Below are 16,892 nucleotides of genomic sequence, written 5' to 3'. Positions count from 1 at the left end.
CCGAGTCAAGAGATGCTGCACTTGACGTGATCCACATTTCCTCCGCATGTTTTTGATCTGTTTGAAAGGGGGATGCCCTATTCCTCCATCTGTTGCGGATAGAGTGTGACATTTCAAAATGATTAACACTTCAAATGTCAAAATAACCAAATATCTACAAACTGCCCAAATTTCAAAGGGCTTTTTTTTTCACGACTGATAGTCATGTTCTTGTTTTGGTTTTTTGAGAACACGAGCAAAGCTGCTCAAAAAACAGTGGAAGACGTGATCGTAGCCGTTAAGACAAGCTGAGAAAAAATGAACTTAGAAATATCAGGTGTGAGAAAATGTTTGCGCCCTCCCCTTGAGGATTTATAGGAAATGTATCTTAATTCCAAGTAACTGTGACAATGAATTTTGCAGAAATCTTGTGAGCTTTTGTATCTCCTGCCGCTGAAAACAAACGCACAGACCTGATGTGCAGATGAGCAAAAACATCATTCGTAAGAATGAGAAAATCCCCAGCTTTTCATTTGTGACTTTCACTGACATAAACACTGTGAGGTTGAGAGGAGGGCAGCTCAATGTAAATGAGATGGAGAGAATATTGTGATTTCAAAACACTGATTTCCTGTCTGAAGTGACTCACTATCCTGGGAACAATCTGCAGAGTGTGTAACTGGCACATAACGATTCCAGTCACGGTGACAAATGGTTATTAAGGAGGCTGCAAAAAAATCCTGCGTTTGCTTTTTTGTTTTTGTAGATTAGGGATTTAAAAAAGATCTGCACCTCTCCCCGGTTGTTTTAGGGATCGGCACGGATCTTCAGAAGTGAACTCGCAATAATTTAAAGCAGAGGTTTAAAATTTAGTTTCTAGATTGTGTAGGCGTATGTGGAACTTGTCCTGAAACTAAACTGGCTGATTAATTTCTTGACAAGCCAATATTAATTTACATTAGAAAAAAAGAGTTTCAGTTAAAATTTTGAATTTAAACAAGCTCAGACAAAATATTCATGTATTTAAAGCGAAGCAGGAGGAAGAAGCGCGCTCTTCAGACCGTTATTAAAGTGCCATCTCATTGTGGGAAGTTCTTTAACTGCATTTAAACTCAAGATACGAATGATAAAGGCTCATAAAAGGCGAGAAGATATAAGGCACTTATGTGACACATGCAACGAAGAGGCCTTGTGACAATGTGACACTGCTAAAACAACAACAGAACTGCTCTTCTCTGGAAATCAAGTTTGCAATATTATAAAGCAGGTAATTTCTTCACTTGAACACAAGATTTAACTGAAGGATGTGGGAGAAGCAAAATCTGATTTTCGTGTGAAAATGAAACCTATGCATTAGAGGTGAATTCCCCAGCTGTTGTCTCATTCCAGGAAACTGACGTTAAAGCTTGTGTATACATCTGAGTTCCTGTTACACCTCTGAAAATCCCTGAAGGTTTTCTATGTTATTTCAATGTGTTTCTAATGTACGCCTGTTTAAAAAAAATAAAAATAACAACATGACAACACAGATTGCCTATTTATTTTTATTATGAAGGACGTTTGTGCATTACAATAGACTCTGGAAAAAGAAACCTCAAACATGAAACATTGGAATGGATAAACAATGCCCTTTGCTATTTGCGATCAACTCATTTCTTTCCTTTTGTTAACTGACCTCAAAGTTCAAAAGAGCAAAACATTTTGTTCCATGATAAAAAATAGTGGTCTTGCATAAAATGTGCCGACAAGCTGCTTAAACGTGTCAATAAAATGTTATCACTGCATTAACGCCCTGTCATAATGGCACCATAATATCGTCACTTATCGTCAGACATCTATTATACACTCAGTCAACCTCAGTCCAGCGAGATCCAAATATAACAGAACAGAAATAATGCTGATTACGCCTTCTTCTTTTCAACTTCTCCCTGAAAAGTTCAATATGTTCAAATGGTGAAATGATGCGGCCCATATGAGGAAGGAATTGAAATGAAATGAAAGCAAAAACGTTTGCTCACAGTTAAAAAGGAACCACTTTATGCATTTCCTACTACAGAGCCTACCACTCAGAGCACAGCAAACAAGTTTTGTTTTTTTTAAATATGTAATTAACCACAGTCGTATCAGTAAAGGTTTCAAATTCACACAGGATGCAAATTCAGTCACATAACAATAATAATAATAAAAAATTATTCAGTCTGCCGGTACAGAAAGGCAAAAATCAAGGCAAAAGTTTATTCTGTAGCTGGTACCACCACCTTTGATTTTTTTTCTTTCCTGAAATGGAGAGGAGCAATTGCTACAAAGTAACGACGAAATTATACCTGAAATCAAACTGAAGCCACTTTGGAAGAAACGTGAAATAGAAATGCTCACAACAAAATTAAAGAGGCTGACACTGCATCACATTTACAGGACTTAATTTTGGAATGACAAAGGGAGGTGTTTGGTTGGCCTGTAGGTCTTCACAAATCCCTACACTATGCCATCACTTGCTTATAACATCAACGATTTAATGGAAATACTTTCTTGAAATCAAAAGCTTCAGGCCCGCGATGACCATTCATGTTATTTTTATCCAGGAAGTGGAGGCTCATTTGCTTCACTTCGGCCTGATATCTAGTGTGTGAGGACTGACGTTGCTGTGTGTCGTGTTTACTGCAGAGGTCCTACGGGCCTGCCGCTCCGATCGATGATCGGTGGGGAAAGCGGCGCGCCGGGCTTACATGACCTCCACGTAATTGGCCGGGAACATTCCAAAATGGCCATCTGGGCCGTAGCCTCGCCACCAGCCCTCGTCTATCATCTCAATCCCGGTAATGATGTCGTCGGGGTCGAAAGAGATCTCTGTGTCATCAGCTAAAAGAAAAGAAGTTTGGGTTTATTTTAAGAAATTTCTCAACACATACTTCAGTCAAACTTCCTAAACACTAAAACCATCAAAGGTGTCACTGAAAGTGCTCTGGCACTAAAATAAAACCCCATGATCTCAGATTTCAGGACTTTTCCTAAAATGGGTTTATTAATCATACAGTGAATTCTAGGGTGTGTGGGTAAAAAGAAAAAACAACACACCTCTACCTAGAAGCACCAAAAGAGTCATTGTGACCCTGATAGGCATCAGTATGAAATACACACATTTTAACATAAAGGCTGAATTAAAATGAGTCAGAGCCAGTGAGGTGCGCTTGACTTAGATAAAAGATGAATAGCTGAAGGGCTGAATAGGTTGGATATCTGGGATGTTGAGCCAGGGCAGCGTGGATGCTGCAACTTCTATTTTCATTCTCCCTAATCTTTGTTCACGTCCCCCTTTTCTGTCACTCTTTACTGTCTTTTACCAGTTTATTTTTTTTACAAAACATACTGCTACTTTTAGGGTGACTTTTCAGCGTCATTTTCAACTTAACTGAGATACTGAAGCTAACTGGAAACAACAAGCACAGCGAGATAAAGCAATTCTGAACTCTGCATTACTTAGTAGCTACTGTGTGAGAGCTGCTGATGACTGTCATGTGTAGTAGGGATAATTAGGTTTTCCACAAAAAAAATTAATATACACCCATATTCCTTCTATCAAGAATGTGTCCCATAGATAAATGGCCATGTGTTGGAATTTGGTCAAATATCTAAGAACTTTAACCCGAGACTGACCAGCTTGGTAGTCGTATAAAGCTCTCGCACAGATGCCTCTGTCTGATGTCTCCTCAGCAGTCACTTCATAGGTGTTAGTCTCCTCTGCCTAGGAGAGAACAGAGAAATTGGTTTTAATAGTGGCTGCTTATGTCTATCACTGTCCAGCCAAAGGTAAGTAAACACTCACTTGAGGAGGGTCTTCATAAACTGGCTCTGTGACGCACGAGTTAGCAGTCGGTGCTTCTTCTGGAATAGAGAGAGAACTGTAAGAATGAGTGTGTGGGGGGCCTGGGCTGTCAGCCTTACCAGCAGGTTTCAGGAACAGCCTTTTATCAAGATGCAAGTTTAGTTGTTTTATCACAGCAAATCACGACAATGTGTTTATACTGAAGCAGATGGAAGGGTTGGGAAAATGATATAAAGGATAACACTGCCCGTGAAATGAACCCCACCTTGCTGCTCCTGAGGGGCTGCGTCCTGCTCATCATACTCACACCGGGACGGCCCATCATCATCATCATCATCACCACCACCATCAGGCTCTTATCACCCAAAACACCAGCACAGACATGCATGTGGAAGACATTCACAAGAGCACACAAGCTTAAATTCCACCACCAGGCTCAGACATAAGGGCGTTCTTGGTCTGCTTAACTTAAGGAGTATCAAAACAAGTCTTAAGAAAACAGAATGGAAGCATGACTCATGATGAAATGGCAGATTACAAGAAATGTGAAAGATGAGACACCAGAACAACGAGACACGAAGCGATTCGCTGTTGTTAAGTGTCAGTCTGACACCCAACTTGTTGTTTGTGTGTGTGTGCGCATGTGTGTGTGTTTAAAGCTCACACCTGTGGCATGGACAGGAGAGGCAGAGCCTGCAGGTACAGCAGAAGCTTGGCGCTGAGGTGAGCTGGCTCGCTTAGATTCATACACTTGCTTAGACAGAAAGGGGCTTTGAAGACGCCCTGAGCAGAGATGCACATTGAGCCCCCAGAACCCCCCAAAAAACAAAACAAAAATTGAAGAGACAGAAAACAAAGACCAGACAGGTTGAGCAGAGGAAGAGACAGCGTTATGGCGACAGAGTTAAGTATGAACTACGAGACAACTAGACAGTCTGATGGAACATTTCAACTATGGAAAAGGACAGTGATGGGGAAATAATCACTTACAGAATTTATACCTACCACTACCTGAAAAAGATGCTGACATTCAATGATTTACATGACCAAGTCGTTGTTTACAGTGCGAAAATACCTGGCTGAGGGCTTGCAGGAGCAGCAGGAGGTACATCTGAGTCACTGGGAGTTATTCCTCTCTCTCTCTGCTTGAACATTTCTCTGGGGTTCACAGCACGCTGAGAGATGAGAGAAGCAGCCTCCTGAGAGGAAGAAAACCAATAATATGTACAAAAAGCATTAGACCGAGGTCGTCGGTAATGTGGTGGAAAGCGTTTGTCAAACGACACAAAAATAACAAATCAATCTGAAGATTGACGTCATACGAGACAGAAGCTGGAAGAGAGGTGCGTTCCCCTGAGCATCAAAGGGCTTACACTGGATTAGAGATTTTGATTTAGGCAAAAGAAAAGAGTAAATTAGCCAGAAGAAGAGCACTTGGGTGAAGGGGAACTCACATTGGCCTTCTCCACAGATTCACCTCTCTTGACTGCTCTCGTCTGGGCTGCCTGGTTCTCCTCCTGCTCCTCCTGATAATGTTAATATCAATATTGGCACTGCTGACTTTGCTACCTTCCTGACTTGCGTTTAGAAGGTGTAAGCACCACCAAAAAGTACTCAAAAATGAACACGGTTAATTAAATGTAGTCGTGTCAGTGGCCCAGTGAGGCACTCACCCAACGGGGTTTTTCCTGCTCTCTACTCTCAGCTTCCTGCTGCTGCTGGTACTTCCTAATTAATAATGAGAAAACAGAGAAAATGTAATTTGAACCTTTGTTTAAAAAAAGAAAAGATAAAAAGAAACAATTGCAAACTGGCCTCATTATTAGACAAGCCTACTTTTGTTGGTCAATTTGAGAGGACCTCTCCTTGTCCCTTTTTTCCCTCATCGCTGCCTCCTTGGCCTCTCTGTCTTTCCTCTCCCTTTCCAGGTGCTTGCGCTCCTCCTCTGCCTTGCGCCGCTCCTCCAGTCGACGCTTCTCCTCTTCTTTCTAAAAGCCAATCACAGCAACAAGGTCAAACGTCACAGTCGTTGAAAAGCTTGATTTTACAATGATTAACAAAAGAAAACTGCTGGGAAATTAGCACCACCAAAAAGTTGTAACTAAGCGGTTATTCATCACAGTTACATTTGTGATGGAAAAGGCTATGTGCCATGTATTTTTTATAGAGTGAAAAATACATGGCACTAAGGAGCTTAACAGAAAAGGCAGGATGTGTAATATGTTAAAATATTTGAGGCATTTCTTGCATTTTCACAGAGATAAGAGACAAGTACATATTGTTTAATGAGTGTACCTCTGCCTGGGCCCAGAAGTTGTCTTTGTTGGTCTTTCTGATTTCTGACATGGCGTTGGTTTTCTGGTAGACTGAGCCCTGTATGACAAGGAAACAAACATCGATATGCCGTCCAGTGTTGGCAGAATTGCCAGACTAAATTAAAATACAAAAAAAGTATTTTATTTCACAGGTTACTTGTGGACAAACTTCATAAACACATCATATATGACACAAAATCTAAAAATCTGCTCAGCTTTTAATCAGTGCTGTGTCATCACTTTGTCATCATTCCCAACACAGAGCGCAGTGGAAAGGGCGAGACTGTATGCTGCTGACACCGGCGGTCAGCAGCACACAGCAGCTGAAATGCAGAATGAGGCCAGGATGTGACAGGATGCATGAAGGCCTGGCTCGCCTTTCCTCAATATGAAGCAGCTTTCACATCACATTAACAAGGCTAACTGATAAACCAAAAAAAAAAAAAAAAAAAATCTGATACATCAAAGAGCGCTGAAGAAAATCAGAACAGAGGATGACTCATTTTATAATATGTGCACAAGTGACCAAGAACAATGTTGCCTTTGTTTATTTTCTGTGTGAACGTGACTGCATTTCCACACCAGGGTGGCTTGAATACACTCTTCCTTCTGCATTCTCACTTGGCACACACGCACTGTGCAAAAACAGTGAGAGATCTCACACAATCACTGCATGGCACATTTTCAATATAATGCAGATTGAGTTCACCGTGAAAATGCTCATACAGCAGTACGAGTGCCAATATTTGGATGTCTGGATCAGCAGCTTCATTTCTGTGACTGTTTATGACTGAATGCAGATGTTTGGGCAGGGAAATGATGCTGAAACATGTGTGCAGAGGTAGACTGTGATTTGTAAAAGGAATAATGACTATTTTTAATATGGATCCAATTAACTCTTATAAATCAGATTGCAGATGACCATTAAACAACAACAACAACAACAAAAAAAAAACAAAACATTTAAGATGTGTGCATGATCTGAGATAAAGGAGTCTAGTTAAGATCTAGTTCACTGCTTATCTTGTTCTATTGTTGACAGGCAAGTGGAAGTGCATACCACGGGACCCTGCGGACCGCTGTCCTGGAAGCGGCTGGAAGCTTCTTTGTGGAAGCTGTAGTTGGCTCCTGAGGCTTTAGCCACCTTTTGCATAATCGACTCGGGCTCCACATCCTCCTCTGCTCTAGCATTTATTGTGACATGGGCCCCCTGAAACAGCAAAGAAGAACAGTTCCTTTTAAAACACAAAGGAGGACACCCTTCTAGTTTCATCTTGGTTCCGACACACAAACCAGCCACAGCAATGAACTCCTTGCAAGTGTGGCATTAATAACACTGACATCATTCCAGCAAAGCTATTACATTAATGACAATTCTAGGAGCAGGAATGTGTATCCATTTACTGAATGTCATGCGGTAAAGTCAGCATTAAGGTGCATGCAGTTAGGCCTCCTCTGCAAACACAAGCAGACAGCAGTACAAATTCCAATGTGTATTTGAACTAGACTCAAAGGTTTCACACTACCTTCAGAAAATTGGACATGGCACTGACATGATTTGCACATATTCCCTTCCTGGCATCCTTAACTCCCTCTCCAGTCTGAAATGCAACAACATTTAGAGGGTTAGTGACCATAACAGAGACGGCAAACACATGTTTAATAGCTGAGTGTCGCTCTGACCCAGTTGATGAGGACATATTTGGGCAGGCCGGAATTTGGATCCTGGACCCGGCAGAAAGCATACATCACTTTTCCACTGTTGAGTTCTTCAACCAGCTCTTCCAGTCCTCCATCTGATGCATAAACATCGTGGAAAAGTCAAATGGTTATTGTGGTTCATTGTGTAACTGTTGGCATTTTTTCCCCATTGCAAATCATGGGGTGAGAAAGCAGAGGCAAGCAGTCCTTTTGTGCTGATATTCCAGTACCGCTATGCTGACGGTGGCATTCCTGCACACATTTGCTAATATCGTGTCGAGATCATAAAAACTTGATTAAAATATCCACATGGTTACTCACCCCCTTTTTCTGCCAGTCGGATGTCATCGCTGTTTCCCTCATAGGTGAACAAGGCCCTGTATAAAGCACCAGATTACACCTAATTACGCCACTGGCTGAAAACAGATCCCACAGACAGAAAAGTGGATACGCATCATTTCACAGTAAACAAGAGTTGTTTTGCAAACCTATTCAAAGTATCACTTAAGCCCCATTTACACACGATACAGGGGAAACAGGTGTAGTGTAAACACTGCTGCAGTTTCTAACCCTCATTTCTAGCAGCCTTTTGAGTAATCTTTACAGGCCGCAGGCCCAAGAAGAAAAGTTCCACTGAAATTTCTTTGCTGTGAAAATCCTAGTAAAAATAAAGACTAGCAGACCTAAACAAACAAGCTTTAGTTAATACATAGCTCCATTTTCTGTGTGTAAATACATTAATAATGGAGGCATTTGAAGAAGCCTTTCATAGAGTCTGGTTTTTCGTGTCGGGGTCAGTCTAAACGAGTTTTTGTGGGTTATTTGTATGCAACAAAATATTTATTTAGGTGATGAATAGCAGGGGAGTTCCACATGAAGTTAACAGAGATTTGGCTGATATGAACTCATAACTGCGTCAGTTTTTAGTAAGTTGTAGGTAGGTGTATGGTGTAATTCAGGGACGTGTTGTGACATTCTTATTTCACTTGGCTTGGAGATCTCCTTCCAGAGACAACCCAGGATGCATTTATGATTTACTACACAGATGAACTGATCTGTTCCTCCACAGAATTCATAAAAAGCAGCCACATGTTATAATGCTAATTATAGCTCAACACAGGCTGCTAATTTAAGCCCAACAATAACGCTTACAAAGTAAAAATCCAGTGTGCTGTGGATTTTAAAGGGCATTTGCTTGTTATCAGGACACAGCACGTAGCAGTTCATATCAGAGGAACTTGCTCACTCCGAAAGTTCACTTCTTTATTCTACATTTACTTAATCCTGTTAGCAGCACCATTTAAAAAAAAAAAAAAAAAAAGCAAATTGCTGAGCTGGTAGGCGGTGGCTGTCGACTGCTTAAAATGAGGGAAGAAAGGCAAACATTGGTTTGATGAGAGACATTTTCAGAGTCCACACAGAGCCAGTAGTCCTCTCTCTGAACACGTCCTCTCGGGGATTATCTAATTCGGGTCATCATTAAACACGGCGGCTGAACTTCAACAGGTTTAAATTTCAAACCACAAACACTTTCTGTAACGTTGGGTAAAACAAAGAGGAAGTTCTAGTATCACTTACTGGTTATAAATTACTTCTGATATGTTACCAGGAAGTGGGCAAGGACGCTAGCGACTTACCTCACGCCCTTTCATGATTTCATTTAATTTGAGCTAAAAATACAGTCAGAGCATCTTAGTTGGCTCAGTATAGCCGTCAACTGACAACACTGTAACTAGCTATCTCGTTAGCACATCTTTAAGGTTATTAATCAACAGATCACCAATAAATGTCAGAAACTAAACTCCTACATTATACAAAGATGACTCTTAATAAACGTTATCGGTTATATAAAAACTACAAACTCTAATGTGGTTCCCAAACTACCATTATTTCTAGGTAACTGGCTAAGTTTATTTTACGATAGGTTAAGTTACTTGTCGACTCGCTCAAAGCTAGCCAACAATGTAGCTAACAACCTCCCTCGTACAAACAGCTAATACTGCTATGAAAATGTTTCTCCTTACCAGTTGGTATTGGATTTTTCATCTACCACTTCTTTATATGCAGCTGTTAATGCAGGGCCATTTTTGCTGAGGTTAACTGCCATCGTTATTCTGAGTACAGCTAGCCAGCTAGCTACCGGGATGCGCCCTTCCTATTGGGAGGAGTGGCAATGATGCTGCTGACTTTCAGCCGGAGGAGGGGGGGCTAGTTTAGCCTAGAGGCTAGATGTCAGCCATGGTAATGATAACAGTGTTGTGTGCGTTGTTTCTAATAATTTACCGGGTCGACTATAATTAGTTGCAGCGATGTTTCCGAAAAATCATGATGCAAATATCAAAGGTTTAGTGAGATCAGACGAAACTGACCTTTACGCAATCACTGCTGTCTGCACCGCAAAAATCTCCCATAATGTTACGTATCAAACGTCCACAGGACCAGTAAAGGCCTCACCTTTTACTGGGAACTCATTGAAATAAATTAGAAATTCAAAATTTTAACCCTACAGTTATTAGAGCATATTACATGATTATTTTTTTTTAACTTGTGTAACTTTAAAACAAACAAACCAACAAAAAAAAATGGTGCAAAATATATGGTTTCTCTCCCGTTTAAGATATACATTTCCCCCAAAAGTGTCTATATAGGAAGTATAGGAAACAACTATAGGGATCAAATGTAAAGGAAAATTATGAACATTTGTCTTGATTCACACTGGGAATTTTGATAAATATATCACACAGACATCTGCTTCTCAATACCTGGCAAAGCTGCTGTAATATGGTGATAATGTGCTTAAAGTTAATTCACTGAACTGTGCATGTGCCCACACCCTAAACTAGGTTGTGATACTCTATGGCAGGGTTACTTGATGTTCTGGCATCCACAAAAGAGCCGAGTAGACAGCTCCAAAAGAAAAGTAAGACACATTTTAGTCAATATCCAACCACAGTGGAAGGAATCGTAACAGTGAATAAATTTTAGCAGTAATAGGACTCACAGTAAAAATAAACACCAGTGTATGTAATTTAGGTATAATAAAACCCGCTTTAAGGCCCTAAAACAAACCAGATCACACATTTCTCTATTTCTACCCTGAAAATGTCTTCATAGCAACATTTAAAGGACTGAGACATGAATCACTGCTGTGACTATAGTACATATTTCTCTCTCTCCAGAGATGAACCTAAACTTTTATTATAAAATAAAGGAACCATTTACCATTTGTCTTTAAGAAGTATTTTTTTAAAAAAATGTCTGCAAAATGTTAATTGAATGTCTTTTAATGTCAAGTCAATGCCAACTCAAAAAAAAAAAATCATAAATACCCAATTTAAAATCCCCCGTGATGAGGAACAAATGCAAACAGGTGCTGCAGTGGTTGCCAAAAGCATTGTAAATGAGTCAGAGAGCACTCTGCTGGACAAGCTGTGAGGTGACACCATTTCTAAATGACCCCAAACATTTTTTCTGATTATGTTGGGTACAGAAACATTGTGTGATACGCTGAGAAATCAGTCAGGCTCTCCATGAAATGACTGCAAACAACAAGAAATCAAGATGAACTTTATTCATGTTATAACAAGGTCATAATTATCTTGTGTAGGTTACGCGAAGACGTGACTGTTCATGATGGCAGTTCAAGCACACATATATTCCAGATTTTAAGATGCGTGAAGGCTGGTCCTGCATTCAGTAAAAGCTAAGCTGATTTTTTTTTCTTTAAACAAAACATTGTGAACTCTTTATGCAGGCTTCCAGTTCTACTGATATAATGAATCACCCATTTTGGGAATACAGCCCTGATAGCAAATTTACAGTTTATATGACACATTCTCTCTCTCTCCATATATATATATATATATATACACAAAAATGAGGGTTAAGGAGGGTTAAGGCTAAACTTTTAGTCAGAGGTGTTAGGCAGATGAAATTCAACGAAATCCCTGATATTCTGCAAAATGGCTGAGAAGGATCACCAGAGTGCAAAGCATGCCAAGCTGCCTATATGAAACCGTAATGAACACGTGGGTTAAAGGAAGTCAATGTAGCATTACTCATATTATGAACTGAGGCTCTTGCTGAATAGTTGGAAGATACCCAGCTTTCTAATAAATAAATAGCTAGATGAATAAACACCAATGCACACAAAGACTGGACTTGTAGTATTACAGCGGAGGTGTCGGAGCATTCGGTGGGTACATTTTCAAAACATTTTAGTATATACGGTATACTTTTAGGACAACTTGTTTTGACATGTTTTTATTTTTACAGTAGAATATTAAAAATCTATAGTCAGCATCTAAACAATGGTGTTAATTCTACAATCAAAGCTTCTTAAATAATCATGCTTAGCTATTTACCTTTCTGTATGAATCTATTAAATAATAGCTCAATAGCAGAAATTTCTTGCTCCTAATATCCAATAATTCCCTTTATACTGGCAGCGTCGACGCACTGAATTGTGATTTTTGACAACTTTTCCAACTACTTTGTCCAACAGTTACAATGGATTATCTTACTATTACATTATGACACATCAAAATCGTGCTCAATATTCATGACACAAATGAGAAAAAAAAATCTAAACAAAACAAAAAAAACCCACACTTTCAAAGATACAATTTAAAAAGAAGAAAAAAAAAAAGCCAAACATTATACCCTAAAAAAAAAAAAAAAGAAAAAAAAAAAAAAAGGAAAAAGTTTACTGTCAGTGTTGCTTATTAATGGAGGAGGGAAGAAAAAAAAAAAAAAGGCAGAACAATGATGAAAATGAACATAAATCCTGATATTTAAAGCATACCAAACTGTAATGTTATGACTGTAAGTGCCACAGAGCTGCAAAACATCAAGTCTGTTCAAAAACAGCATCATTTGCAAGCTGTTCACAACCACACAACCAGTCGCTTTAAAAACACTGAAATAAGTGGAGAGAAATAATGAGAGTAACAGTATGTTTCGGACAGCATATATTTCTGTGCAGCACAGACCCATTGTGGTATGTCTTTGATCACACTGCAGTAAGTTGCAGTCAGTGATGGGTCGTTATTTGAACAGAACAGCAAAATTAGGCAAGTGCTATTTTTAGAAGTCGGACTGTGTTAACCCTGATCATTTTTCTCACCATGGGTCACCGCATGTAAAAGGCTGATGATCTTCTTAAAGATACCTGAGTAACTGTACTGAGGAAGTGGCGCACAGCTATGACTGCACGACAAAGAGTAGCCACATTCATAGCTACACAGCATAACATGTTAAACAGCAGTAGTTTTTGAGCACTATGGACACCAGCCGTCATTTATTATTCAAGACAGAAGAACGATGGCATGTGTGAGAAAGATGGAGGTGGACGTTAACCTACCCGCTAACTTATAAACAGCAGCTCCCCAGTGTTTTCAAAACAACTCAATACTGTTACAACTCCAATTGCAGCGGATGATGGAGACAAATCCTTCTTAACACCTTTCACATTGTTTCAGGGCAGAGACAGTTACGTGCCAACAGATCAGCTGCTGGTAATGGCACTGCACACTTTTGTGTTCAACAGGAAACATTCTGTCTAAATTGCACATCAACATAACACAGAAAGGCCACCAGAAAACATGAAATACAGTAACAAGACATCCAGTGGGGTGCAGATAGTACCTCTGAAATGAAGGGAGAAATAATCTCCTAAATCAAACATTTTGTTTCTGAGTAGCACGACGATATGACTCAATGATGGTAAAAATGATGCTTATAGAAAGCAACAATTATAATGATCATCACAATAGCAAGAGTAACAGTTTAAAGTCTGAGTACGGTGGTAGGGATTGTAAAGAGTTTTCTGGTATTCCATGTGGGAGTGCTTTAAGGAGTCCATTAGGTCCTGCTCAGCAGATCCATACAAGTCATGAAGCAGAGCACACTGTATCAGCTCAACACACACAAAGCCAAGTGGCACTGTACCTCATAGTACCGCTTCCTTCTCCAAAAAGTGGGCTGTTGTTTAGTTTACCCCCCTCCCCCAAAGTCCCCCAACTACTTTGATGCTCATTTACTTCAAGTTACAAATCATCTGTGTTTCTTTTGTTCTTGTAGTTCTGATCTCGTTCTGATCTCCTTGGTGTTCTCACATTGCATACTTCTGTGTCCATTCTCTTGCTAGTTTGTTGTACCTGTAAAACACATGCAATGTGAAAAGTTTAACTTAACCTCAAACTCAGAAGTTAATCTTGCAGCATGAGTGTACCTGGCTGTGAGCTCAACTGTGGCAAAAGCAGTCATGTTTTACACTTACTTTTCCCTGTCAGCCTTGTACGTGTGGGCGATCTCTGGTACCAGCGGATCATCTGGGTTTGGATCGCACAGAAGAGAGCAGATGGACAATAATACTGTGGAAGAAAGAATCAAAGTTAAAAATCTTTGAGAGGGGATTTATTATAGACATAACTGTGTTCTACTCCTACCATCAGCACAGCAAGATGTCATTTTAACTTCTTAAATAATCAAAATCACATCTAGAAGCACTCCAATCATTTCATATGTGCCATTACAAATAAGTTCAATAATAATTTGTTAATCAATCACTACATCGACGCACTAGCCCAAAATTAGCAGATGAATTGGACCCATCTACAGTACAATCCAAAGAAACGGAAGGTATAATTTTACGTAGAGTGTAATTTTATGTTATGGCTTTGGCATCATTTCAATTCTCTCAACAAGCAGGCAACAATCTGTTTATCATAAATCTGTTGGCTAAATCTTTTTTCCCCAAACACTTTTTGGCTCATGTACTGGGTATATGTACACCCACACCACACATTTTAATTTATTTTTTTACCTTTCGAAACTGTAAGTGCAGGTGACCACTGTGACCTCAGAATGTCCAGACAAATACTTCCATTGCTGTTGATATTTGGGTGGTAAATTTTTGTTGTGAATGCAACCTGTTCCAAAACATAGAAAAAAAATGATGTAAGGCCAATTATATGACAGAATAAATTTAAAAAATAAGAAGCATTGTGCCTCACTGTTTTACTCACTTTTGGTGGTTTAAAGGGGTAATCCGTTGGGAAGTGAATGGTGAGGAAGAACACTCCACTCTGATATGGACTGTCACTCTGTTTAAATAGGAAGAGAAATAAAGTAAGGGGTCATGATTTTCATTTATAAGCGCACTTTAACTGTATTGGGTGTGATAAGTGTTTCACTTACTGGACCCATTATTGTTGCCTGCCAATGAAACACTGAGAGGAGGAAAAACAAAATTATGTAAATCACACATAAATCTTCAAAGATTACTCAACAACTGTTAAACTACTTACAATCCTCTCCAACTGGTCCAGCAGAGCACTGGGCAGGAGGATCCCTCTGCAGGTCCGACAGTTCCTAAAAGTCAGGGTAATTACAAAGTGAATCAGAACGTTTGAAGTTCAAAGAAAACACAAATTAACTCTTGATGTGATGCTATCACAATCCATGTACCAGCATACTGGCACCATCAACAGTTCTTGATAGACTACACAACAGTCTACAAAACACTGCAGTCTCTGTGTACATAAATAAGAGATGAATTCAATCGTTAAGCATAACCTGGAGGTCTTATGAGCCACTAACGCTGGTAAGTGAAACTGGTGTGGGAACGCTTTTAGAGTGCCTGCACTCTAAAAGGAACAATATTATAACACAAGATGCTGCACTGCAATATAATGTCATAAATATTTTGTCCCACCCATATGTTCCATCTGACAGGCTGTTTTATATAGAAATAACACATCTGTAGCAGGAGAAAATAGGCCAAAACTGAAGCCTCATCAGTAGTTTGATGAACTACATACCCACGGATTAAAAACATTTATTTTAAATTAAAATCTAATTCTCCTCCCCCCCAAGAGGCATGCTGTGATATGTAATTAACTCAAATCAAAGCTTGGTTGAACACAGAAAGATATTCAGCAGATATTCAAACAGAAATAAGGCCCGTTATTAAACATCTCTTGAATGAAAGCCTATCTATTCTGTTATATAAATATACACAGTGCCCTGCTCCAGTGCCCCATTTGCCATTCCATATATGGCAACACTGACACTAGGGTTCAATTTTGGCAACCAACAAGCAGCTGTCATTCAGCAACATCATCAGCGACAGTTACTGATACAACGATAAAGACAACTGTCCGCCCACTGATTTATCAACAGGTCATCTACATACCTAACAATAATAAAAACAAAGAGCACACACTCAATAATGTCAAAGCCGAGCTATACGTTGCACTGTGAAACACAACTAGAAACACTAACAAGAGTGCTTAGTAACCTTTCAGGAGAAAAAGGCATAATTTCACACAAAGAAACATTTAAAATAAACAGCGTGTTTGTTAACTGCGACCGTTACTGTAGCAGTGCACCAATGGGGCCACCGGTGGGTTAGCCATTCTTTGTCTATAAATTATTTTAAACAGGAGCAGAAAAATCAAGCTAGCACTGCTAATTCGACCCAAAGAAAAGTTTAGACACAGGCAACATCGTTACAGAGGGGACTCAAGCTTAAAAAATTTATATATTGAAGATATGGCTAGCACTTGTAAGCAAATATACACTCACCTTCTGAATTCTTTTCAACGCCATTGCTTCAATGGCTATGCTAGGTAGCCTGTCAGCTAACAGTTAGCACTTCACACATAAAATTTGGCTTCTGAGGCCGCGTACTTTCAAATCTCAGTGTGCGTATAAACGACAAATGCCGTCTAAGTCTGAACGTTTGGTTTCTAGTATAAGCAATGTGACCAACAATGAGTTATATGTTGATCTTTCTTAGGAACAACTGAGCTATTTTGCTGCTGTCTCCTTCTCATTACTGCTCTTCTTTGGGTGCCTGGCAGCCAGTTTAAATATCGCGAGACTTTACTTAAAATTCACGAATTGACCGACCTACAACTTCCATTGTTGTAGTTCAAACTGTAATTTAACCAGTTTCGAGTCACGATAAAAGTAAAAAATCTGTATAAATAAAAAAGAAAACTAGAGAAAGAAATCTGATTTCGATTTGTTTAAAAACAAAAACTATTAAATTAACGTATTTACTTTTT

At 39.4% G+C, this 16,892-nt stretch overlaps 2 protein-coding genes across 7 annotated transcripts; both read right to left on the bottom strand.

Annotated features, from left to right (window-relative positions):
- Positions 1-1,507: 1,507 nt before the first annotated feature.
- Positions 1,508-10,012, bottom strand: dbnlb (drebrin-like b). Of its 6 annotated transcripts, XM_085293940.1 has the most exons (15): positions 9,843-10,011; positions 8,140-8,195; positions 7,801-7,913; positions 7,644-7,718; positions 7,178-7,327; positions 6,098-6,175; positions 5,639-5,790; positions 5,476-5,530; positions 5,257-5,328; positions 4,878-5,001; positions 4,469-4,585; positions 4,068-4,157; positions 3,803-3,861; positions 3,634-3,721; positions 1,508-2,838 (listed from the first exon to the last, which is right to left on the bottom strand). In XM_085293940.1, exons 1-15 carry the CDS (start codon positions 9,923-9,925, stop codon positions 2,702-2,704), a joined length of 1,449 nt encoding a protein of 482 aa, XP_085150066.1. In that variant the 5' UTR covers positions 9,926-10,011; the 3' UTR covers positions 1,508-2,701. The 6 variants fall into 6 exon arrangements, with proteins under 6 accessions (XP_085150066.1, XP_085150067.1, XP_085150068.1 ...); XM_085293941.1 differs by lacking the exon at positions 5,257-5,328 and having other exon boundaries at positions 9,843-10,012; XM_085293942.1 differs by lacking the exon at positions 4,068-4,157.
- A 1,356-nt stretch (positions 10,013-11,368) lies between these two features.
- On the bottom strand, positions 11,369-16,690 carry ube2d4 (ubiquitin conjugating enzyme E2 D4). The gene is made up of 7 exons (XM_085293939.1): positions 16,408-16,690; positions 15,129-15,192; positions 15,019-15,050; positions 14,847-14,924; positions 14,645-14,750; positions 14,099-14,192; positions 11,369-13,976 (listed from the first exon to the last, which is right to left on the bottom strand). Exons 1-7 carry the CDS (start codon positions 16,429-16,431, stop codon positions 13,931-13,933), a joined length of 444 nt encoding a protein of 147 aa, XP_085150065.1. The 5' UTR covers positions 16,432-16,690; the 3' UTR covers positions 11,369-13,930.
- Between the last annotated feature and the right edge of the window lie 202 nt (positions 16,691-16,892).

This window comes from Mchenga conophoros, linkage group LG12 (genome assembly GCF_057382185.1).
Source record: "Mchenga conophoros isolate Kocher_MC1m ecotype Shallow Benthic linkage group LG12, M_conophoros_male_GT1.1, whole genome shotgun sequence".
Lineage (NCBI taxonomy): Eukaryota > Metazoa > Chordata > Actinopteri > Cichliformes > Cichlidae > Mchenga > Mchenga conophoros.
The sequence above is the reverse complement of the archived record's forward strand: the minus strand, read 5'-3'. Positions and strand labels throughout refer to the sequence as shown.